The sequence below is a fragment of the Orbicella franksi genome, chromosome 10 (genome assembly GCF_964199315.1).
Source record: "Orbicella franksi chromosome 10, jaOrbFran1.1, whole genome shotgun sequence".
Taxonomy (NCBI): domain Eukaryota; kingdom Metazoa; phylum Cnidaria; class Anthozoa; order Scleractinia; family Merulinidae; genus Orbicella; species Orbicella franksi.
In genome coordinates, this window is record NC_138154.1 from 30270494 (window position 1) to 30297194 (window position 26701).

General features: G+C 38.8%; 4 protein-coding genes and 1 pseudogene across 4 annotated transcripts; all 5 read left to right on the forward strand.

Annotated features, from left to right (window-relative positions):
• Positions 1-6368: 6368 nt before the first annotated feature.
• On the forward strand, positions 6369-7517 carry LOC145500693 (somatostatin receptor type 2-like). Its single transcript, XM_081480217.1, has one exon. The coding sequence runs from the start codon at positions 6597-6599 to the stop codon at positions 7515-7517; it is 921 nt and encodes a 306-aa protein (XP_081336343.1). The 5' UTR covers positions 6369-6596.
• A 1590-nt stretch (positions 7518-9107) lies between these two features.
• Positions 9108-11842, forward strand: LOC145501822 (uncharacterized). Its single transcript, XM_081481211.1, has 2 exons — positions 9108-9582; positions 9972-11842. The coding sequence occupies exons 1-2, from the start codon at positions 9108-9110 to the stop codon at positions 11840-11842; spliced, it is 2346 nt and encodes a 781-aa protein (XP_081337337.1).
• A 603-nt stretch (positions 11843-12445) lies between these two features.
• On the forward strand, positions 12446-14434 carry LOC145501823 (uncharacterized). The gene is made up of 2 exons (XM_081481212.1): positions 12446-12840; positions 12875-14434. The coding sequence occupies exons 1-2, from the start codon at positions 12456-12458 to the stop codon at positions 13387-13389; spliced, it is 900 nt and encodes a 299-aa protein (XP_081337338.1). The 5' UTR covers positions 12446-12455; the 3' UTR covers positions 13390-14434.
• Positions 14435-20940: 6506 nt separating this feature from the next.
• LOC145501824 (uncharacterized) lies at positions 20941-23328 on the forward strand (annotated as a pseudogene).
• A 1829-nt stretch (positions 23329-25157) lies between these two features.
• LOC145500696 (uncharacterized) lies at positions 25158-26036 on the forward strand. Its single transcript, XM_081480219.1, has one exon. It carries the CDS (start codon positions 25158-25160, stop codon positions 26034-26036), a length of 879 nt encoding a protein of 292 aa, XP_081336345.1.
• Positions 26037-26701: the final 665 nt, after the last annotated feature.

A 26701-nucleotide genomic window follows, 5' to 3' on the forward strand; every position in this document is an offset into this window, starting at 1 on the left:
TATTTATCCTCCAACGATAAATTCAAGGGGAGGACTTCTACTAAGGCGAGTATGAGAGTTGTTTCAACTGTTCTTTTGATACAATTGAATATATGAAAGCTCATATATTTGAACTGCGGAGAAATATATGAAGACGTGATTGGTTATCGCATTTATACACAACTTTTGACCACTTGTGTAATTAAAGCCTGAAAAAATTCAGGCTTGAATGGGATTCGAACCCGTGACCTCTGCGATACCAGTGCAGCACTCTACCAACTCAGCTATCAAGCCAACTGGGAGTTGGTCACTTTTTGATACTGGCATTTGTAGTTCAGTACGTTATAAAACTGAGAACAACATCTGTTGATTTTTTGTCGCGTTCATTAAAAAATGACCGTTAGAAAACCTGATACAACGGCTCCAGGTTCAATACAGTGAGCATCGCGACTACATCTTCTTGTTTATACAAGGTATGTTGAGAAGAGATTCTCAAATTATCTATTCGTACTTGATTTCGCCGCGGTTTCTGCTTGGCCATATCTTCCGAGGTTTTGATATCGTGATTTCAAGAAGAAAAATTAATAAAAGGGCGTTAAATTTCACGAAAATACTTAAACAAAGGGTTTGTTTCACAATTTTAACAACTGTAATGAATCGTCAATACTAAGGCATACTTGAAACAGAAACTTTTAGATCATCCAGATCCTCAAAATGATCTTGTGGGGGAAGTTTCGTTTCACCACTGAAAAAATTGAATTGCTACAAAAAACTTGTTAATGATCAGGGATTTTCATGACTGTACTTAAGAGTCCCTGTCCATAAATATGGAAAATAACTCGGCAAGGGTCGAAAATTCGATTTCGCTCATATGTTTACGGTAGATAGGCTAGGGAATGACAAAAACTACTGGATAGTTTTTTTTGGCAAAATAGCCTTTTGTTTCAAAGAAATATGCAAATTACTAAGTTCCGTTAAAATCGTTATTTGACGCACCATTTTATTAAACAAGTTTGAGAGCCTCGCATACAAAACCAGACCATTCTTCCGTCTTTAAAACACTCAAATATTTTTGTGCAATATCTAAATGTGTACTGGGTTGATTTTAGGGAATGCTGCGGTTTTTGCTGGGTGCAAAATAATTAAATTTCGAAGACATGTATTTCATTCACTTAAAAGCACTTCGTAGAAATAATTGATTTTCACCATGTGCGAAACCTTCAAATGGGTTAAGCTTCTGGTGGTTAAATCGCAGAAGGATGGTCTACAGATTCCTGTAAAAGATTCTTTGGGCAAATGATTATGAGCGGCGCGAGAGCTTTTCAAAGTACGTTAAAAATGCAGATATTTGACCATCCGTCGTCAAATTTCAATTACGGGTTAGACATATATTTTAGCTCGCGCCACATGTCTTGAGCTATATTAAGTTGAAATAGACACAGAGCTGATAATTTCGAAATGTCCTAAGCTTATTTGCTGTAAAAGGCAGGTCCAAAAGCCGACTTGACTTGTTTCTGTCACCATTCGTCGCACATAAAGCAGAAGTTTGCTTTTGTTTACACAACGTCCGTTGTACATCGCCAACTGTCAACTTATTTAATGGTCAAATACCATGAATCTATGACCCTCTTTCGACACATATGAACACCACTGCATCTAAGTCAAAAACGGCTAAGTGATTTGTAGATAGTTGCTTGCTTTGCGCTACACCAAAATATCACGTTTGATCATCGTTTGATCTGCTGCTGCTTGAATCCTTGCTTGCAGCGGTTCCTTGTTTGTTCGTCACGCAATGCTGTCATCCCATTTTAGGGGGTAGGGGTAGGACAATTTCTATCCTAATACGTAAGGCTCCGTAAGGCTCGGAACCACAGGGAGCATACAATCTTGTTGTGTAGGAAGAGATGAAATTAAGCAATGAAAAGAATGAATAGTTAACCATTGCCCGTGTTGTCATCTTTTACTAGACCACCGCTACCTACATGCCCTGCGTAATACTGTAACGCTAAACTCGTACCTAGGTAATATACACCCTAAATAAACAGCTCTCTTAGCGCAATCAATTATTGCAACATTTGAGAGACATTTGACACGAACGGTTAACATTTTGCATTAGGTTGCTTCAAATGTGAATTATACAACTTGCAAAAATTCTAATGGTATTCGATTGGACCGCAGAGATATATTGTCCTTATATATACTTGCTTGCATTTAAATACGTCAATATTCAGTTCACAACTTATCAAACTTCTCACTACCCAACTTCACGAACAAGTTGGGGCAAACTTGTCAGTTTTTTATACTAGCTTATACTCAATCAAATGATCTTTCTGCAGTGCGACTGTTTTTCATTGCTGAGCTGCTTGTAAAACCCACTCACCAGGAACTGAAGTTTCGTATATTGGCAACGCAGGTTAAAGACACACTGAATTTCTACTGATAATTGTTGTTGTAGGTATATCCTGTTTGGTGAAGAAAAAACATCAGGAAAAAAGAAAAATGCCGAGTGCTATAATGATAGCTCTTCAAAATCATTATATTTAAGTGTTAAGGGAACATTGTACACAATTCTTGATGAAGACAGTCATTTCTATGTTTTAAAGCAATTTTGGTTATGTTTAATTAGCCATCAATTTTATTTTGGGTCCAAAAGACAGTCTTCGAGGCAGCAGACGTAAGGTTTTCCGTATGCGAGCTCATTTACATTGGACGCGGATTAATATTATGTTATTTTTGAAAGATAAATATTTTGAAAGTAGATCGGGTAACAGTGAAAACAACTATTATTATGCAACTACAGCGAATACCGTCCAAATAAGAGTACAAATATACAGCGATATTGTACAGTAGAAAACCTGTTTGCCATATTTGTACAGTAGAAAACCTGTTTGCTGTACAGGTCGGCGCGCGCACGCAAAACTGTCACACTCTCCCTCTTTCATTGGTAAATTTATTTACTACAGCAGCTAGTAGGATAATTAATCTCTTATTACATGTTTTGGTGTGTAGTATCGCTGTATATTTTTACTCGTTGTTTGTTGACTGGCCCTACCGGCTCGTCAAAATACGGCACAACTCGTAAAAATATACAGCGATACTACACACCAAAACATCTAATAAGACATATTTATTCAGGGCCACGACAATATAATAGTAGCAGAAAAGACAAGCATCGCGCTAACACTTTAGAATATAACTAAAAGACATTCAACAGAGAATTAGTACTTCGACAAAGTAAAATTTAGAGGCTTTGATATCCCTAAACAACTCTTTGTTTCTGAAGCAGCTGAAAGGAAGTCTTAAAGGAAAGTGAATTTCGAATAATTTAATAGTTACGCACCGAAATCTGTGATGCCGAGCGAAGTATACCGGTCTACATTTGGCCAAAGCTTCACGGCTCTCAATCAGCGAACGAACGTTCGTTCGTGCAGTTCACTCCAAAATAAAGAAAATAAGAGAATTTAAATTAGCTAAGTCGGGTTTTAAAAGTAAAATTATGCTTCATTCTTGGCTAATATTTTCTTAACAATTGATTTTAGAGTTCAGAAACGAACGGTTCATAATTTGTTGAAGACGAACAGCATCAAGAAGATCAAGCAGCCGCGAACGCTGGTGGGCGTAGCTTAGGTAGTCTTAACTTCGGGCGGGATATTTTCAGATTACAGTAAAAAGAGAAATTCGGCGATGTTGAGGATGATTGAAAAGCAAACTGCGCTACCTTAACTCACAGTGAATATTTAGACCGAACTCTAGCGCAATTTCCAAAAAAGGCTGTTCCCTTCTTTGCCACAAATGAATGCGAACATTAGATGGCCAGATCAAGATGAAAATACATCAGTCAACACTGCGTCAACAGTTATTTAGCATCATAAACATTTGCCATATTGTTTTCACTTACATTTGTCATTTTCCATCAGGTCAATATTATATTTCTCCTTGAAGTTTGACTGGTTTTCATTTACACTGAGAATACTTACCAGGATCTAAAGTTTCCTATTAAGGTGGGTTAAAGTCTATGCCAAAATAGATGATAATGTCCACTGTCAGTTAGAACAGTTTAATAATAGCACGGAAAGTTAATTTCTTTTTTTGTGTGCCGCGCATTACATATGTAGACGTTATGATGATGTGGTAAATTTGAACGCCATACAACACGATTTATCTTCACCTGTCATTACTCTAACATTGTCGTAAATATTTAGGCGCTTACATTCAACAATATGATGTGTTCTCAACGCTATAAATTTATCTCGGGTCACAAGAAAGGAACGTTTTCCTTCGAGAAAAGGAAACTTTTTGCATTTGTAATTTAATTCTAACTTAATGGAATATTTGGGTTCTTTAACTGTCTTGTGCTGACACAAATGGAATACAAGACATCCTGACGAAAGCAATTTGTATTGAATGGAAAATTAAACTTAACACAAAAATTTGCTCATCAACAACGGCGTGTTTGCTTCTATCTATATCAGTCTATCTCTTTATGGAGGCGCATTACTTTCGCTCAAAGTATTAAGCCCGTCTTTCGCTTTACAACAAAAAAATATCAGATCTTTTAACAAAAAAATTCAGCAGTGAGAGACAGTATATTGTTTATAACTATAGCTTTTTTCACTTATCTTCCCAATACAGAAGTTTGGAAAGAACTTAGATTGTTTACTGCTGAGCTTTATGATATTTGTTTTTACAATGCTATGACAATCACTCTTTGCTCATCAAAGAACTTGAAAATAAATGCAATTTATCTAGTGAACACGTTATACCCATTCTACGCCAATTTAGGTCTTTCGGTGCGCATCAAAGGTTAATCAAAATTTGTAACAAAAATTTGCGGATCACTACTTGCGCATTTGCTCTCTCTTTTATATCAATTATCTTATCATATTATTTTCTTTACAGCATATATTTATCCTCCAACGATAAATTCAAGGGGAGGACTTCCACTAAGGCGAGTATGAGAGTTGTTTCAACTGTTCTTTTGATACAAGTGAATATATGAAAGCTCATATATTTGAACTGCGGAGAAATATATGAAGACGTGATTGGTTATCGCATTTATACAGAACTTTTGACCACTTGAGTAATTAAAGCCTGAAAAAATTTAGGCTTGAATGGGATTCGAACCCGTGACCTCTGCGATACCAGTGCAGCACTCTACCAACTCAGCTATCAAGCCAACTGGGAGTTGGTCACTTTTTGATACTGGCATTTGTAGTTCAGTACGTTATAAAAAGAACAAAATTTGTTGATTTTTTGCCGTATTCATTAAAAAATGGTCATTAGAAAGCCTGGTACAACGGCTCCAGGTTCAATACAGTGAGCACCGCGACTACATCTTGTTTATACAAGGTATGTTGAGAAGAGATTCTCAAATTATCTATTCGTACTTGATTTCGCCGCGGTTTCTGCCTGGCCATATCTTCCGAGGTTTTGATATCGTGATTTCAAGAAAAAAAACTAATAAAAGGGCGTTAGATTTCACAAAAAAAGGGTTTGTTTAACAAATTTCAGAACCGTAATGAATCGTCAATACTAAGGCATACTTGAAACAGAAACTTTTAGATCATCCAGATCCTCAAAATGATCTTGTGGGGGAAGTTTCGTTTGACCACTGAAAAAATTGGACTGCTACAAAAAAAACTTGTTAATGATCAGGGATTTTTATGACTGTACTAAAGACATTCTGAAAGAAATGGAAGAAGAAAGTGATCCAGAAGAATATAGCTAAAAAGGCCGTACAGAAATTAAATTTTCAACTTTTATGGATGCCATTTTCCTCTCCGATAGTACTTCGCAAAATGTAAATGTTGCTTCTGGCGAGAAATATCTTTTGAGTTTCAGTTCTATCACGTATTGAGTAGGGTTAGGGTGCCGAAGTCCAAATTTATAACAAAGAAAATGTGTTGTCACAAACAACCTCTAAATCAAAAAGCTAATCTGATCGAGTTGTTACCACGTCAAGACTCTCTTCATAGCCTTGATCGGCTGGCACTAGCGGTTTTGTTTTCCTCCTGACTTTCACTTGAATCGGTGCAAAGAACGTTTACTGTTCAAAATGCGACCCTTTGGCGCTCGCGTCTGACGCATCGTTCTAATCTCGACTAATTTTTTCCATCATGGTGCCAAGTTCTTCGCACTTGAAAAAGGACACGACAGATTTTTTTCTTCTTTAACGACATGAAAAATATTAACCTACAACTTACAAACGAAAAAAACTCGAAATGCTCACGGAAGATCCAAGAGTTTCTAAATAAAAGGTTTCAAACAGATCATTCTGAAAAATGTCGGAGAACCAGCTAAAGCAATAAATCTGCACTACATTTGAGAAACTCAGTCAATACGTTCAAAATGTCACTTTCGTGTTGAATAAGTTAAATAACCGAAAAAGTTGATTTTTAAGAACTCCTCTTTCCTATTAAAACCCTGCAAAACACGGTAGAGGTATTTTCAAATTTTGACGAAAGCAAATGCACTGGTATAACATGTATAGAATATTGGTTGGGTAATCCAGGGATGTCTTTCACAGTTTTTCTATCTAAATATTAACAGATTCTCTTCATATTTAGGTGATCTGTGCCTGACTCCATCAGAACGGTTCTTTAAACACCAGCGATAGAATGTCCTCTCTGCTTCCTAACTCAGACTGCACTCCATGGCTTGCTGTGCTCATCCTTGAATGTCTAGCCATAGTTATCCTCAATATCATCACCATTATTGTATTTGTGAAGCAGCGTCAGCTACAGCGCCGGAGTACATACTTGATCATACATCTCACAATAGTCGATCTCTTAGTTGGGGCGGTCTCAGGGCCTCTGCAGATTGATATACACCTCACTTTCTGTAACCTAAGGAACTTCCGTGATTCGAATAACATTTGGTCCATTTATATTAAATTTGCATTACTTCATTTATTTTCCTTTACCTCCCTTGTCAATCTCGTTTTTGTTTCATTAGAACGCCTACATGCCACACTTCGTCCTTTTAAGCATTGTTTTGTTAAGAAATGGATTTACGGAGTAATAATCACTGTCATTTGGTTAACGACTACAGCCAGGGAATCAGCAGAAATTGTGTTAAAAGAAAAAGGAATCTCATACTTTTACATTAGTTCCACCTTGTATCTTCCATTTTATCTAATTTCAGTTTTTCTTATTTGTGCTTGTTATATTGTAATTGTTGTCAAAGTTCGATGCAGTCGTCATCCATATCACCATGGTGCAGCCAGCCTGAGAGAACGAAAACTGACCGGTACCTCGCTCATTGTTGCACTTGTGTCTCTATTATGTTATTTGCCAGTGATAATATTTACATTTACAGAAATGCTCCGTTACCAGCCACTCCTCAAGCTTTCCTGGAGGTCATACTTCCATATTAGAATGACAGTGTTATTAACATTTCTGACCAACTCGATAGTAAATCCGATAATCTACGCCCTGCGGTTGCCAGGATTCAGAGCGGGTGTATCACAAATATTCTGCAGGACTTCCATCCGTGCAATCCAACCTGATTTGCAACTTCGCAACCTCAGGCCAGCTTAGACTTCATGTTGCTCAACAGCTACTTGGAACAAGAATTAAACTCATTTGATTACCACTGGTGATTCACTCTTTTTTCTTTTTAATTTCAAAAGGTACAGAAAGTTAACGATTTGCTGTTTTGAAGAGCAGACAGTCTCGCAGTGTAAGAGACAAAGCGAAAACAAAAAAACACGGTAATCGGAACATGAACATTTCTTTGGATATACTAATACTAATATAGTTCTGCTTAAAAGGCATTATTATTCATGAGGAAAATGAAAAGAAAGTGATGCTAAAGTTTATCAGTGTAATCAGAATCTTGGTCTCATACATGATCCGTGATTCATCTTCAGTAAGACGTTTTGAAAAACATAGTCCGCAAAAAAGTAGATGTATTCCTTGTGTGACAACAATTCTCACACACCTGCTATCCCGATATCTCAATTTTTAAAAACAAATTACCTTGAGAAAAAAAAGAATTTCTGCTCTTTTCGATCTATTCAAATACATTTGACTATTTTAGAGGAATGTAAATAAGGTTTAGTCAATTTAGCAAAGAGTTGTAATTGTTGTGTTCAGTAAAGTACTGCAAAACTGATTAGTTCATTGATAATTATAACCTCTTCTTGGCTACGAAGGGTTTATTGTAATTTGTCCTTGAACATAATAGTGCTATTATTACCATTATAACCACTGAGTGACCGTAAACCAGATTACTAGTGAGTAAGTAAGTTATCCTTATTATACATTATATGTTTGGTGAGGTCTGACATGCTTGTAAGCAATACTTTATTAATTAAAATCTATGTTAACGGAATCCTGTTGTTTTGTTTTATGTCAGATATGTTATGTTGGTGTGCAAACCGAGAACATCTACACCTAAAAATCGAATTTTATAAAAAAAAAAAAAAAAGACGCTTCTCAAAGTTGCAACTATCTTATTTGAGGCCCTTCCATATATGTTTGGTGCTTATAGTTATTACGCGGCTTAACCAACAGAAATATTAGGTAACTACTACGCCTAAATGAACGATTGAAAAAAACTAGGGAGAGTAGGCCATAATCGTTACAAAAGGAGAATGTTAAGAAGAAAAGCGAACAACCGTTTGCGACATATATAACCTGGCATCTGGCGTCTTTTTTTCATATGAGGAACTTAGGGAGGCTGGGTGGGTGTGATCGTTGTCGTTTCCTAAAGCTTCCAAATAGCCACGGACCACTCTACACAATCTAGGATTGAGAACATTTACTAAAAGCCTAAGAGGTTAAAAAAAGGTTTATAAATCACCAAAGTAATAACTGCAATGCTAAATTAAAGCACAGACTAGGAAAAGAGAATTTCTCTTCTTCTTTACTTAGTTACAGGTTATTTCGAATGAGTTGTAGGTAGTGAGAACATAATTGCAAATTCAGACCATCGCCGAATATGTAATTTGTGATGATCTTAAATTAGCATAAATTACTATTTTGCTGGCACGGACCAGAGGGCTGGGTACGGGTTTGAGGTGCGCAGTGTATAGTGGGATTTGAGTTTGTAATCGGTGACAGTTGGCGAGGTGAGACATTCTATGGCCAGCCTTTGCCGTGTTTAGGTTAAGTTTGGTTTTTACAATGCATGAAGCTAAAGTTAAAGAGATCATTGTCCAGAACAATCGCGATCTGCTTGGCCAGATTAAGGATTTAGTTTCCACTTCAATTTCTGTTCTAAAGAGATCTAATGATTCGAATGCCGCGGAGCAGATGTCTGAGATCAAGAGGCTAAAGCGGGATGCTCCACCTTCGTTCAAGAAGAAGAGTAACGAGGAGCAATTTAATGCCAACAAATCAGTCATGGAAGCTGTCGAAGACGCTAGCGTCGCCCTTGAGCGTAAGGACCTTCTGAGGACCAAGGAAGCGTTGGATCGGGGTATGTCTTTGCTTAAAGATCGGCAAAAATTAATTTTGTTGGCTGATAAGTCGCCGTACGGTTGGAAAACCGTTTTGGAATATAAACATCACGACTTGGCGGATGACGAAGAAGACGAGAAGAAAATCTATAGAGCTGAGGCGAGAGCGGCTAGAGCCTCGAAACGCTTCGCTCCACGTGGTCTGGGATTACAGCGCCGATCTGGAATATCTGTCTCAAGAAATTCGCAGCTCACCGTCGGCCAAATTCCTAATTCCTTTACTCGGGTCAATCAACAGCTTTCCGTTGGCAGATCTGCCGGACTTTGCTTTTCCTGTGGAAAACCTGGACATTAGCGAACTTCCTGCCCGAATGTTCTTTCCTCTTCCAATCCTGCCAACCAACAGGCAAAGTGACTAGACAGCAATACCCAGGATCAAGGTGTAGTTGGTTCTAGTTTTCTTTTGTGTTGTTTTCCGTTTGTCTTATTTTTCGCTGGATCTTTCATACGAGTCGTGCTTAGTGCTTTCAGAGTTAATTTGCATTTATTAAACTATGTTTTTTCCCGTCGTGTATTATTTATTTTCTAGACCATGAGTCTGAGGCTTTGCCATTGCCGTATTGTGAGCTATCTCTTCTAGAGGATCCATCGCTGAACTGTGAAATTGCATGTGATGATGCACCTGTTTCGGTTAAAGGAAGATTGCGTAAATCGCTTCAGTTTTGGAAAGATATTGACGCACCTCGTTTCATAATTGACACTATTGAGTTTGGATATAAGTTGCCACTTCTTCAAATACCAGCACCTTTTGTTGCCCGGAACAATAATTCAGCGATTCAGGAATCTGATTTTGTTGAGAATGCTATTAACGAGCTTATTAGTTTGGATTGTATCACCGAAGTTTTTACACCTCCTACTATAATTAATCCATTATCTGTGTCTATTCAGAAGTCAGGGAAAAAGCGCTTGATCTTGGATCTTCGTCATGTCAATCTATATCTTTTCAAGTTTAAGTTTCGATGCGAGGACCTGTCCGTTGCCAGAGAAGTTTTAAATCCCGGAGATTCCATGTTCTCCTTTGACTTAAAATCGGGTTACCATCACGTGGATATCTTTCCAGATCATAGGCAATATCTGTCGTTTTCTTGGACCTTTTCGTCCGGTCATACTAGATATTTTCAGTTTTCAGTTTTGCCATTTGGCCTTAGTTCTGCTCCTTATTTATTTACAAAGCTTCTCAAGCCGTTAGTCAAGAAATGGAGATCCGAGGGAAAGTCTATAGTTTTCTTCCTAGACGATGGTTTAGGGGCGGCCGCTGACTGTATCAAAGCGAAGATCTCTAGTTTGGCTGTTCATTCCGACCTATTAAAGTCTGGTTTCCTACCTAACGAAGAGAAATCCGTTTGGGATCCTACTCAAGTGATTACCTGGCTTGGGACTGTTATTAACACTTCCCAGTGCGTTATCAAAGCCACGGACAAGAGAATTGATTCTCTTATTAACGATTCATCATCTCTCTTATGTTCGGAGCGCTCCTTGCACCAGGTTCGCAAGCTTGCAAGCGTGTGTGGAAAAATTATCTCGCTCGGGAACTGCGTCGGGAACGTCACTAGACTTACGACCAGGAAGACCTTTCTGGTTATTAACTCCACTGCTGATTGGAATTCACTTGTTTCTTTGACACCTGAATGTTTACACGAATTGAATTTTTGGAAAAACAATCTCGCTGATATCAACGGCCTTCCTTTGTGGCCTATTAAGTGCAAGCCTTCCAAAATCGTTTACTCTGATGCGTCCAATTCAGCCTGCGGGAGTTACATACAATTCGAGGACAAAATTTTTCACCAAAATTGGTCCGATTACGAGAGTGCACAAAGTTCGACTTTTCGCGAACTTCTTGCTGTTTCATTGTCCTTGAAGGCGTTCAAGGATTCTCTTGGTGCGCAGACTGTTGTCTGGTATACAGACAACCAAAATGTTGTTCGCATCGTTAACATCGGATCCAAAGTTCCAGCTTTGCAACAGTTGGCTCTTGACGTTCACCGACAATGTCTCATCGGCGGTATTAGCATTGACATGCAATGGATTCCCAGGGACCTCAACACTTGTGCCGACGATATTAGCAAGTTAGTTGATTACGATGATTATGCAATCAACGATTCTGTTTTTTATGCTCTCGACGAGCTCTGGGGTCCGCACACTTGTGACAGATTCGCCTGCCATTACAATGCAAAGCTTCAGGTTTTCAATTCTAGGTATTATCAGCCCGGCTCGTCTGGCGTCAACGCTTTCGTCCAAGATTGGTCCAACGACAACAACTGGCTTTGTCCTCCTGTCTGTTTGACATGCAAAGTCGTCAGTCATTTGAAGCTCTGCAATGCGTCCGGCACTCTCATCGTTCCCCTTTGGAGATCAGCGCATTTGTTTCGACGGTGTGCACTGGAGCAGTTTCGTTCATGATTGGGTGGTCCTCCCTGATCTTCCCCATCTGTTCATCAGAGGCAAAGCCAAGAATTCCATTTTCGGATCCGGCCCGCTAAATTTCTCAATGGTAGCTTTGCGCATTAATTTTAGTATTGCACCCAGGCAAGGTCCTGCGTTAGTTTGCAATGCATTTCGCGTTCCACAGTGTTAGCGCATTGTTTTCTGGCTTTGAGGCGCCTTGCTTGAAGCAGGCGGCCCTTTGAGACGTACCCTTGAGGGGTCTGTGATATTTGTATACAGTGCCCTTGAGGGGCCTTTGATTTGAGACTGTTAACGTTGAAGATTTCTATACAGTGCCCTTGAGGGGTGAATAGATTGTGTTTATTGCAGTTTTGTTTCTGCGTTGTATAAGCGTACTTAAATATAACATTGTTTTTTCTCTGAGGCTCCTTGTCTGTATTTATTTGTTGTTTATTCTCTCATTGTGTTGGTTTAGGCCCCATTCGTCTTTATCCCTGGGAGCTTCCCCTTGTCCTTTGTATTCCTTTATTATCACTTGGTTTTTGTTTTTTCTCTAGATATTTTTGATACAGAGTTCTGGACTTCCCCTACATGTGATACAAGAGAGGTTGCTTTGTTGACGGAGAATATGAAGTTTACAGCTCTTGCATCCAGGGCTTCCGGGACTTCTCTTTGTTATACAAGGGTTTTCAACAGATGGAGATCATTTGCTACTACCGTTCTGGGTACCAGTCCCTTCCCGGTAGAGCCCTTCCATTGTGCCTTGTTTCTACAGTGTCTACTGGAGTCAAGCAGATCAGTTTCTTCTATCAATTCCGCCTTCTATGCTTTCAAGTGGCTGCACGATCTGGCGGCCGTGAGTTCCCCTACTAGTCATCCCACTGTTCTGGCTGTGAAAGAAGGTGCCGTTCGTTCTGCGTCCTCACCGGCTAACCACAGAAAAGAACCTCTTGAGGCGGAGCGTCTCAGGAAATTAGCTGAAAAAACTGACTTGCATGACCTCTTACAGTTGCGTAACTTAGTTAGTTTGTTTTAGCTTTTCCGGCTTTTTTCGTTTTTCCGAGTTGTCACTTATTCGAAGCAAAGATGTTAAGTTTAATGATGGTTTTCTTTCTATTTTTATCGAAAAAAGTAAAGCCGACCAATTAAGGGAGGGTCAGTCCGTGGTTATTGCTGAGTCAGCTGGTTCTAGTATTTGTCCTGTGGCCCTTCTTAAGCTATATATGTCAAGTTCTAACCTTTCTTTTGATTCTGAGGAGTACCTTTTCAGGCCTATATCATCGTCTAGCAATCGCAAGCGTCTTGTGTCAGTCAATAAGCCTATATGTTATTCGACTTATAGAGAGTCGTTTAAGAAGTCTTTTCGCGATATTGTTCCACATATTTCTAAATTTAGTACCCACTCTGCCAGATCAGGTGGGGCGACTTTGGCTGCGAACTCCGGTGTCCCTGAGAGGAATCTTCAACGTCACGGCCGTTGGGCTTCAACCTCTGCCAAGAACATTTACGTCAAAGACTCTCTAGCAAGTAGATTAGAAGTGTCAAAATCATTGTCTCTTTAGCTCGAGCCCTTTCTTTTCACCTCTATGTTGGCTTGGCTGGCCAACGCACCCAATTTAATCACTGTCTAGTGTGTCCGGATGTGTAGTGGAGGCAAAATATGTAATTTGTGATGATCATAAATTAGCATAAATTACTATTTTGCCGGCACGGACCAGAGGGCTGGGTACGGGTTTGAGGTGCGCAGTGTATAGTGGGATTTGAGTTTGTAATCGGTGACAGTTGGCGAGGTGAGACCTTCTATGGCCAGCCTTTGCCGTGTTTAGGTTAAGTTTGGTTTTCTTTTAATAATATCATCAGTTGTAATCCACTGTTGTACGTTTATTTAGTTCTCTTATTGCTATTATATCGCTGTATAAAGCCTTAGGTTTATTATTCTACAGTACTGATGTTAACCAAGGATACCCTAAAACCCCGAGGGTTGCACCACTGCCTTGGTCGGGGGCACACGTTCCCAATTTTCTCCACTTGCTGGTTTTAGGGTTTTCGTGTCCGGCTTTGGTGCACTTAGCAATTGTCTTTTTATTCATAGCTTGTATTATATGCTGAGATGGAATAAACGGGACGATGGCTTGGCTGGCCAACGCACCCAATTTAATCACTGTCTAGTGTGTCCGGATGTGTAGTGGAGGCAAAATAACGTATATATGCTGATCGTTCTCAAAGAGAATCAAAATGCCAGGTCCGAACGGCGCTTGACAATTAAGGCAAGTAGGAATGATTTATATTCAAGAGCAAAGGCTAAGCTACGCTGTTCGTCTTTAATATAATAGTAACAATGACAATAACAATAACAATAACAGTAACAACAACAATAACAATGACAACAACAACAACCATAACCATAACCATAACAATAACAATATCAATAACAATAACCATAACAATTACAATTTCCTCAAACGTGATTGGTGCATAAACTGGTGTATTCTGCTCTAATTTATCTGCAAAGTTATAATCGGCAGTGTAATCGGACAGTCGGCTGTAATCGGACACCTGTAATCGGACACTTATATGAGCCAATTATTTTAATTCCTCTCCACTAAATCCACCAATCACAGCATTGATTACAGTCACTATAGTAACGAATTCAAGAGAACGACTTTGTAAAATTGTGGAGACTTAGTTTCCGGTGACTAATTTAAAAGAAACTTGACAGCCATTTTGCAAGCTATTCCCAAATTCTTGATTATGATACTTAAAAATGACTATTAAAAGTTATTTTTCAAATTGTGGGAGATTGTAATTGTTATGATTAATTGGACATCGTGTCATCCAATTTAGTCTGTAATCATACTCGTGATTAACAAATCGGACTCCACTCAGTCCTATTACCATTATTAATAATAATAATGATAAATAATAATGATAGTAGCAGTAATAACAATGATAATAATTACATTAATAATAATAATAATAATAATAAATACATTATTTATACTGCAAAAAATAGATCAGCCGAATTTAAATATAAAGACAGCTGGTATAAACCTATATGCAGTTGATAAAATATTTCAAATATCGTACCCAGGATAACACAAAGCAAAAACGTCTTGTTTGTAACAAAATTGAAACTAATTAAAAATAAAACAGCATTCTTAACATAGATGAAACAACCAGTCGTCACTCTATCTTGCTCCTTCCCAAAAGCTAACCACAGATGCTAACCACAGTACTATCGACTTTTGTTGGAAGTAATGAGATTTATCATGTGTGTGAATTTCCGTGGTAGTGTAATGGTATTTGTTGGTGTAGGAGACAACCACATTGGGCGGGAACTCGTTGTACACAATAAATCGTATTCATCCAGGTTTATCGTGTCCGCATCTCTGAATGCTCTGAAGCTAGGATTCGTTGTAAATAAATAATTGCACCCTAGCTTATAATCCTTTCTAACCAAGAGTAAAAGTAACCGGTTAAAACCTGGAGTAGTAATCAGTGAATTTGGAACCGTTTTACCTTCAGTTTCAACAACAGACAAAATGCGGTTGGAAAGATTAGAGATTTTCTTAACTTTTCGACTGAATAATAACAATAATATATAATAATGATAATATAATAATCAACTTTTTTTCTTGAGGGTAGCACAAAATTAACAGTAATAACTGAAAAACCAGTGGCCCTCATATAAATATTTACAGAATAAAAAAGATGACGTGTTAAAAATTAAAATTATAGAAACTGATTCTCAAATATGCAACGATTATATAAAAAAAACTGAGATATGAGATGCACTAAAAAATTAAAAAGCAAAGCATTGGATCAAGTCTAAAAATTAATACGAGAAAATTGAAAAATTAAAAATTTACATGATAAAATGGTCCAATTCCTTATAAATGTCCATAAAATGTTTAAAAATGGATTTTTTGAAGCTTGTAAGGTTAGGTTGGTTTTTGAAATGGGCGGGCATGATATTCCAGAGGCGGCTAGTCGATACTGAGAAAGACCTTCCACCCTCGGACTCCCGTTTGAATCGGGGGCAGACGACGTGTAATTGACCATGCCTGCTTGTTCTTCCGTTCACGTCTGTATTTCTAATAAGCATCTGTGTAAGATAAGATGGGCACTCCCCTACCCCTATAATCCGTCTAGATGCCAATATTGACTTATTTATTTTCGCTTCATGGTAAAATGGAACCCAACCCAATTGTTTAAAAAGTTTCACACTGTTTGCTTTTGTGTCGGCACCCAGCATTACACGAGCGGCGCGTTTCGGTAGCCTAAACACTTTCTGACTGTTTTCTACAGAGCAGGATGTCCACACGGTTGAGGCATGCAGCATTGTCTGCTTAATCATGGTGTTATAATAAAGTTTCCTTTGATCAAGAGGCAGTGAGCGTGTAATTTTCCGCAACACAGTGATTCCCTGCAAGTGAATATATGAAAGACCACATATGTGTTTCTCTAGTATTTTAGAGAGAATAGGAAGCACAGAAATCGGTCTGTCGGTGTTCTTATCATTCCTACTGCCATTTCCTTTGAAGACATGCAGGGGTGACTTTTGCAACCTTCCATGCAGCTGGAAAAGTCTTTGTAGACAAGCAGAAACTCAGTAGCTTTGATAACGATGGTGATATTGCAGGTGCAGCAATTCTGAGTAATTTGGCACTAATGCCACCATCTTCGGTGGCTTTATGGGTTGGGATAGAAAGCAGTAACTCTACCACCCTCCTCTGCGTTATTGTCTGAAGGTCAAATGATCCAATGTCCTGTCTGTGAGTCGTTATTGTTGAGTGGCCAGTTGGCGAATCAAGCCCTAGTGCGGCAACCAGTTTCTTTGGTTGATCAACGAAAACCAAATTTAGAATCTCGGCAATACTTTGTTTATCCAAGATATTTTCCTCGTTTTCTGTCAGATTTTTGATTCCACTTTCAGTGCTTTTGTCATCATTTGATAGACACTTGATAAGGTTCCAGAATTTTCTGGAGTTGTTCTTGTTTTCGTTAATTTTATCCTTGAAGTACGATTTTTTTGTACTCCTGATAAGTTGAGTCACACTGTTTTTTGCTTTTTTAAATGCATTCCAGTCACTTTCTGCCTAGCTCTTTCTGGCTTTGTTGAGAAATTTGTCCCTAGCCTTTATCCCTTTTAGGATTTCAGCGTTGAACCATTTTGGCTGAGCTTTGCGCTTTACTCTCTTTTGTTTCAAAGGAAGGTGCTCGTCAATAATGCCATTGAATATTTTGTACCAGGCGTCAACTATATCATTAGATCCTTGAACACAAAGGCGCAGTCCGCCGGGAGCCTCATGCAACGAGGAAATAAATTGCTCTTTGTTAAGACTCTTTTATGTCGCGATATGCTATTGTGGTGTGTTGATTATCATTGTTCTTCGAGCGAATAAATTTCCTGTAACAGTGACTGGGAGGTGATTGGACATCCCAGAAGACATAGTCCTCACATTGTGTAGGGGCTCAGGATGACTGCTCCAAATGTGGTCAAGGCAGGTTTTTGACAAGGACCTGGTAATTCCATGGACGAGTTGGGACATATTCAAATTACGCACTGCTTTGACAAGCGGGTGTTTTTGAAATTTGTCTGTACTCAAGAAATCAATATTAAAGTCGCCTGAAATAATGATCTCTCTGTTCAACAGATGTGCGTCTTCAAAATTCTTTCCAAGTCTTTTATCGTCTGCCGCTTTATATGAAGGAGGACGGTAGATGCCAGCAATAAGTAGGGGACGTTTCGACTTGTATAGACAGGTCTCAAGCCACAGACATTCCAAATCGATTTCCTCGAGATCCTCACGGCAACTGACTCGTAGAGAATCGTTAACATAGGCAAGTTGTTGTCGCTTTACTATAGTAGAATTTGATTATGCAGCTGTAAGCTTTGCGTGTATCGAGTTATAGACGCACTTTGGAAGTTTGGAGAGCACTCAAGAAGCTAGAGCTGCTCTCGGCCGCGCCACGTTGAACTTTAACACTTTCTCTCTTGTCCCCAAACTTCCATAACCCGATATACGCACGCTTAGCATGAACCAGTTCTTTAATTGACAGACCATGTATGAAGTATGAAGTCAATCGGTAGAAACCGAAGCTCACTTTTAACCCGCTTATCCTCTGCGCCCCGGCTGGGACATAAGGCCGCAGTCATACACCGCTACTGAACCCCGCCTGCGCTTTGGCTATTGCTTCGTTCCATGAGATCTAGATCCATTTCTTCCAGCTCCTTCAACACTGTCCTCCTCCAGGTGGTTTTTGGCCTGCTTCTCTTTCTCTCCCAGTTGGTGTCCATCTCAAGGCAATTTTTGTTGTCCTTTTATTGGCAGCATCCTCAGTAATCTGCGATTTTAATCCTTTTTTATGCTGGGCCTTTCAGTTGCCCCATCTCGGGTGTGAAACGGAGGGAATGGGGTGTGTTGTTGGTGGACCCCCCTTTGTTTGTCCAGGAATTTTGACTTAGCAATTATACTTACACATCTTGAAAAGAATCTAAATTTGTTGAAGAACAATGAATTTTTTGACTCTAAGTGTCTGTAAAATCCAACATCGTTCTAAAACAGAAATTTAGGCCCTAAAAAACACCAAATTTCGGCGAAAAGCTTTTTGAAAATATAGTTACGGTAAAAATTCCAAGCCACGTGAACAGACTATTGAGATACCAATGCAATATAGATCTATTTCTAGTCTAATTAATTCCTTTTTCAGACTTAACTTCGTGGCACGCTTTTTGCCGTTACTAGAATTATCATTAAAACGAAAGTTTAACTCCAGTGGGAGATTAGGGAAAAGGGGAGGCAGACAGTCACTTCCATGGACTGAAAAAGGTGGCCAAGCGAGCCTGTACACTTTACAATAACAAGGGGGAAGGGAGGGAAAGCCGGTTTAATCGAACACGTGATCAGATCGAGTTCTCGCAGCATTCTAACAATTCTACTTCCCCTACGCTTCCTTCTTCCTGAGAATTAGCGTGTTCCAAGTTGGATGCGTCAATTGCCTGTCAAATAATCAATAGAATGACAAGAGGATTAAAAACTGGTGCAGTGACTGTCAATATGAGCGGGGTTTTTTGAGGGAAAAAGGTCAGAAAGCAGAAAAAATTAGGCAAGAAATGCGTGTTGACTAGTTAACCCCTGAAGTGACTATTGGGGTATTTTGAGATATTATCAGGTCGGGTATTTTTTAAATTTTCCTCAGAAACGTGACTGTTTTTCATTGCTGAGCTGCTTGTAAAACCCACTCATCAGGAACTGAAGTGGGCAGGCTGAAGACTGATTATTGTTTCTGTAGGTATATCCTGTTTAGAAAAGAAAAAAATACGTGAAGAAAAATAAAAAAAGCCCAATGCTAGAATGATAGCTCTTCAAAACTTGCATTCCATTTAAGTGCAAAGTCAGCCAAGGAAATATTGTAAACAATTCTCGGTGAATACAGTCATTTCTATGTTTTAAAGCAAATGTAGTTTAAACTAGCCATCACTTTTATTTTGGGTCCAAAAGACAGTCTTCGAGGCAGCAGACTTGAGTTTTTCCGCATTCGAGCTTATTTTCATTTGACGCAGATTAATATTGTCATTTTCGAAAGATAGACAGTTACCGGATAACAGTGAAAACAACTATTATTCAGGGCCACCATAGTATAATATATAGTAGCAGAAAAGACAAGCATCGCGCTAATACTTTAGAATATAACTAAAAGACACTCCACAGACAATTAGTACTTCTACCAAGTAAAACTTAGAGACTTTGATATCCCTAACAACTTTTCATTTCTGTAGCAGCTGAAAGGAAGTCTTCAAGGAAAATAATAATTTGAATAATTTGCCTTGTTTATTAACAAAATCCATAGTTACGCACGGAAATCCGTTTTGCCGAGCGAAGTAAACCGGTCTACATTTGGCCAAAGCTTCACGGCTCTCAATCAGCGAACGAACGTTCGTTCGTGCAGTTCAGTCAAAAGTAAAGAAAATAAGAGAATTTAAATTAGCTAAGTCGAGTTTTAAAAGATTGAAAGTATGCTTCATTCTTAGCTAATATTGTCTTAATTAACAATTGATTTTAGAGTTCAGAAACGAACGGTTCATAATTTGTTGAAAACGAAAAGCATCAAGAAGATCAAGCATACAGCGACGAACGTTGGTGGGCGTATCTTAAAATTAGTCTTAACTTCGGGCGTGATATTTTCAGATTACAGTAAAAAAGAGAAGTTCGGCGAAGTTGGGGATTATTGAAAAGCAACTGCGCTACCTTGACAGTGAATATTTAGACCGAACTCTAGCACAATTTCCAAAAAAGGCTGTTCGCTTCTTTGACAAATGAATGCGAACATTAGATGGCCAGTTCAAGATGAAAATACATCAGTCAAACAATGCATCAACAGTTATTTAGCATCATAAACATTTGCCATATTGTTTTCACTTACATTTGTCACTTTCCATCAGGTCAATGTCATATTTCTCCTTGAAGTTTGACTGGTTTTCATTTACACTGAGACTACTTACCAGGATCTAAAGTTTCCTATTAAGGTGGGTTTAAGTCTATGCCAAAATGTCCACTGTCAATAAAAACAGTTTAATAGCATGGAAAATCATTTTTTGTGTGTGTGCCGCGAATTACATATGTAGACGTTATGATGTGGTAAATTTGAACGCCATACAACACGTTTTACCTCCCCCTTGCATTTAAATTGTTGCACAAATTTTAGGCGCCTACGTGCAACAATATGACGTGTTCTCGAAATTATAATTTATCTCGGATCAGAAGATAGGAACGTTTTCCTTCGAGAAAAGGAAACTTTTTTCCATTCCTAAATCATTTCTAAGTTAATTGCGTTATTCAGGCTCTTTACCTGTCTAGAGCTGTTCACAAATGGATTACAAGACATCCCGAGAAAAGCAATTTGTATTGAATGGAAAATTAAACTTAACACAAACTTGCTCATCAATACTTATTTCTATCTATATCAGTCTAGGACAGATGAATTTTACTCGTTTGTCTCACGATGGAGTCACTTTGAGATGCTGATCGCGACGTTTCAACTGCTACACTGCTAGTCTTCGATTGCTGCGTGTCGCTATTTGAAGCACCACATTATTATTCCGACTTGTGATGCTGTTCCCTCATAGGTCCGCACAGTTTCTGACCGGCTGTTGTGCTTTTTTGATTGTAGGTATCCATGCTTCAGGAATTTCGATTCCACTATCTTTACTGATGTTATTTGGGTAATATTGTCTTAACAATTGATTTGAGAGTTCCCAAACGAACGGAAGACGAAAAATATCAAGAAGTTGGTTTAGCTTAATTAGTCTTAACTTCGGCCGTGATATCTTCAGATTTCAGTAAAAAGAGGAATTCGGCCAGGTTAAGAATTATATAGATGAGAGTTGCGCTACCTCAATTGACAGCGAATATTAAGACCATAAATGGATAATTCATTTATCATCACGGCCCCTCAGCGATGCTGAGCTTTCATAACTAGAGAAAGCCACCGAAATAGTCTTCAAAGTCGAATCGGCCATAAGAACTCCTGACTCAGAAAAAGGCAACAAGGTCAATAACATCCTTCAACGGGCTAGATCGTCCAATCCTAACATCACGAAGGAAATGAGAGAGGCCCTAAGGAACTTGGAACAAGACGACTCCATCATGATTCTACCTGCGGGCAAAGGTCGCGCTAGCGTAGTTTTAAACACTGACACCTACCATTCGAAAATTATAACACTTATTGAAACAGGCCCATACCGACTCTTAATGAAGACCCGACGGACCGACTTAGCCGGAATCTTACTGATAAGCTACTTAGCTTAAAATGAAGTGGACATCTGTCAGAAACCATCTGCAACAAGATCAACCCTAGGCACAAACAGCCACCTAGGATTTACGGTCAACCTAAGATTCACAAGCCAAACATACCATTAAGACCTATTTTATCCTTCGTTTACGAGTTGTAAGCTCACCCAGCTGATTTCCTGTCTCCTTTGACAGGCAAATCAGCCTACACAGTTACTGACTCTACTCGCTTCGTGAACACGATCAACCACAAAAGAATACAAGAAAACGAAGTCATGGTATCTCTTGACGTAGAATCACTTTTTACCAATATGCCAATCGAGGGTGCCGTTCAAGTCGCATTACGCAAACTAGAAAATGATCCCGGTCTTCCCGGCCGCACGAACCTTACGCCTACACAAATTGCCGACCTCTTAGATTTCGTTTTGAGATCGACATATTTCCAATATGACGGATCGATTTGTGAACAGCAAGACGGAGCAGCCATGGGGAGCCCTATCTCCGCGGTTATAGCCAACCTTTACATGGAAGAATTTGAGGAACAGGCGATAACTACTGTGAATTGCAAACCTAAGACCTGGAAGCGATATGTAGATGACACTTTTACAATCTTAGATCGAAACAACGTCGACGGCTTTCCCGGGGGGGGGGGGCACTGCCATATATGGGCTATATAGGTATGTGCCGCTGTGGAGGGTATGGTTTTCAAGCAGTTTACTCTAGGATAAGATATATTAATCAGAGCGTTTGGGTCTAGAATAGGGTATAATTTTTCAAAAAACTGACTAGTTGGTTGAAGATTTTATGTAGACTAAGGAAACCAGGAATTGCCACTCAAAAATATAAAAAAATCAAATCGGCAAGTTTAAATTTACGCAAATCAGCCTCAACAGTGTCAATAGATGGGGGGGATCTGGGGAGTTTACTTTAGTATAGGGTAGCAAAATTCAGCTGAACTAGCTCTAGTATAAGCTAAGGGTTCCAGTGTTCCAGCGGCACATCACCACCCAGAAATTCCCAAAGTACCTCCCCCGGGACGGCTTTCTACAACATCTGAACAGTCAACAACCAGCCATTCGCTTTACCATAGAAATCGGGAGAGATAACAACATTCCGTTTCTCGACATGTCAGTTACAAGAGACGCAGACGCATACTACCACTGTGTTCAGGACGATTTCACGTAGTTTCAAGACGACAAAATGGTAAACCTTTTCAGGCGATTTATTCTCAACGAACGACAACAACGTAATGCGACACAACCGTTCAAAACGATACAAGGGTCAGTCGATCACGTGTAACGCAACGTGTCACGTGCCTGTGTTTTGGCACGAACAACTGTGTACAGGAAACCAACACACACTGACCAATACCTAGCCTACGACTCACACCATCCTCAGTCAGTGAAGCGTGGTATTGTGAAGTGCCTTCATAATCGTGCTAGACACCTCATAACGAAGCCTTCAGCTATCGCTGAAGAAACGAAACACTTGTCATCAGTACTTGTTTCTAATGGATACCCTTCCTCGTTTGTGCAGAAGCTCACGAAAACAACAATAGCAACAGCTAAGCAAGAACCCACGCAGGAATTTAAATCAACTGCGGTTTACTCCATATCAAAGGTGTGTCAGAGGTTCTTCTCCGCTGCCTACAACAACAAGGCGTACGCACTGTCTTTATATCTGACACAACTCTTAGGTCCTACTTAGTGCGACTTAAGGACGCCCTTGAACCAACAAAACAAGACTGACGGTGTTGTTTATAGGATTCCTTGCACATGCAGCAAAGTGTATATCGGAGAAACAGGGAGAGCTATGCGAGAGAGGATAAAAGAACATGACATAGACATAAGGCTTGCTGATCGTACGCAAACCTCCGCAATTTCAGAACACGCCAACGAGACGGGGCATTCACCCATTTGGAACAAAGTCAAGTTTATTGATCGTGACCCTCACTGGTACACACGAAGGGTCAAGGAAGCTATCCATATAAGACTTCATGCAAATAACATCGATAGAGGTAGTGGAATCGAAATTCCTGAAGCATGGATACAAACAATCAAAAAGCACAGCGGCCGTTCAGTTACGATGCGGACTTATGAGGGAACAGCGTCAGAAAGTCGGAATAATAATGTGGATCGAAATGCACCAACAGCAGCTAACTAAGGTGCTACAAATAGCGACGCGCAACAATCTACCTCATCACTTGATGAAAACTAACAGTATAACAGTTGAAACATCTCAAAGTGACTCCATCGTGGGACAAACGAGTAAAATTCATCTGTTCTATCTTACACCACGATGAATAATAAACAAATCTTTAATGACATATATCAGTCTATCTCTTATAGAGGTGTATTACGTTTTTAAGACATATTTCACCTCAAACTATTATACCCATCTTCCTCTTTACAGCAAAAAATTATCAGATCTTTTAATTGTTTAAATTCTCAGATCAAGTTACGCAGCATTATATTCTCAATGTTATAAATTTATCAGGAGTCAAAACAGAAGCATTTTATCCTGAAAAAGATAACTTACGGCATCGTTACTTTTAATATATATATATATATATATATTAATTATTATTTTTATTAAATTATTAAATTTTTAAACCTTTTTTTAGATTTCTTAGATTTTTTACTGTATATATATATTTTTTTCGCTCGAAGTTGTCCGTCCTCGTTTTCCACAATTGCCTACAAATTTTATTACTCGAGGTTTGGACTACGAATCCTTTTGGATCCTTCTGGCGCGTGGCATCCCTGTTGGCTCGAAGCATCTTAACTTTTTATATATATATATAGATTCTGCTTCGATTTAAGAAGCTATATTAAAAAAGTTAAAAGAAACAACAGCACTATAGACACTATGATCGCTTCAAAGCCGATCGTGCGGAAAATGGGCAAAAATAGTTCCGACTGCGGAAAGTCAAACGACGTTGCGGAGAGAAGAAAAGACAGAATAGAGTGCTTTTCTTCTCTGAGCTGTGCAATAACCGCTTTATTTGGTTTACAATAGCAAAGATTTCTTTCAACTACATTTGACAGTCTTCTATAATCAGTAAATTTTGTAACTTGCATCGTAAAATAGATGTACGCTTTGTTTTTGATTAAAAGAAAAAACAAATTTTATCTAATCGTTACACAATTTCTACATTTTTGTGGAATGAGATATTGTAAATATTTCCGTTTAGATTTTTAAGAACCAAATTTCCCGCTTTTAAGACTAATAAGCTTTCGATATTTCGGGTTTACAGCAAATTATTGACAATATACATATTAACAAACCCATCAAAAACTACGACAGACACTGTTATGGTAAGCAACATAGTAAAAACTGATTTTCAACACCTCGAAAGCCGAGAAATATCAGTACAGGTGTTTGAAAAACAAATTGATATAGCTCTTTGCATCCCGGTTAATTGCATGCCATACACAAGCAGTGAAAGAACCTGACAATAATAATTCACTTCTTTAATTAAACAGGAAGACGAGTGATTACTTCTAACAGAAATACGAAAAGGACAGAGCTTTGAGATGTCGTCTTTATCTGAGTGCATACCCTGGATGGCTGTAGGCTTAGCCGAGTGTGTTGCTATAGTAACACTTAACCTCTGTACGATAATTGTTTTCATAAGAAACCGTAATCTTCGAAAGCGTAGCACGTACTTGGTGATAAATTTGGCAGTCATAGATATGTTGGCTGGAGGATTTGCTGTGTTTGATATATTCTATTATCTTGGATTAATTTGCTCCGTATTTAAATGGCATGCAATCAGTTATTGGGTTATTTGTATACTACTAGTATTCTTGGTTTTTTTCCCTCTTTGTTCTATGATAAACATCGCCATTATTGCTCTAGGGCGGGTGCACGCGACATTCTATCCGTTGAAACATCGAGTGCTTAGAAAATGGGTATATGGATTAATAATTGCCGTTATATGGATTACAGCTGGATTGCTAGCAATTGCTAATTCAATTCTTGTATATTTTAAAGAAGCACATTATTATGAGTATGGAAAGATTACAGTTTGCTTTTTTTGCCTGTTGATCATTGGCATTTCTTACACGTCCATTGTTATTAAAGTCCGTTGTGGAGCGCAGCCTCAACACCATGGCGCAGTCAGTAGAGAAAGAAAACTGACCGTGACTTTGTTGATTGTGACTGTTGTATCTATGCTGTTGTACTTGCCTCTTATTGTTTACGGCGGCAGTAAATCATTACTGCCGCTGCAAGTTTCAGTGCGTTCTCATTTATATCGTGCAATACTCGTTCTATTTTTTGCAAACTCCCTTGTGAATCCTATAATATACGTTATGCGCATGCCTGAATATAGAGCAGCTTTACTTGCACTCTTTTGCAAACGACCTCAGCAACAAAGACAAGTTATAGAGTTACCTCTTCGCGACATGTAACATGGTATAACGCGTACTACAAAGCGTGTCTACCTGAATCAGTTACCTGGAATATTATATTACCCAAATTTTAAATAGATGTTTTATTGTGTACAACCTGAGTGTCCACACCACGCTTGAGGAATTTGAAAACGCAGCTAAATTTCTACGGTTAGCCCTACCGTCCACATTAATCCGTCACGAAAACGGAACATTTCGAAAACGCTCTTTAAACCGGAGGAAATTGAAAACGCCTGTTGTGCGTTTTAGTGTGGACGGAAACATTTTGAAAATAAAGCCTTTCGAAAACGATGAAGTTTTCCTTATTGTTGCGTTTTCAAGTTCCTCCGGCGTAATGTGGACGGGAAAATATTTAATGCATTTTCAGTTTGAAACCTCCTTTCAATAAATTCCTCCGGCGTAATGTGGACGGGGCCTTGGAGTATCCGACTGGAATTTTTGTCAAGATGTCTACAGTTAAGTAAGGATCTAAGCTGGTCATATTAAAGCACCTTAAGTCCAAATTTGTTTGTGATTTTCCAGCGCTCAACATTTTAGCGATGTCAAGTTATAGCATTGCAGAAATGTTCTAAATAACTCGGCAGGGAACGATTAGTTTAAATTAGTTATCAATTCTTCCACTCAACAGAGCATCTCATAGTTTCTTACCTTGTCAATTTGACGAT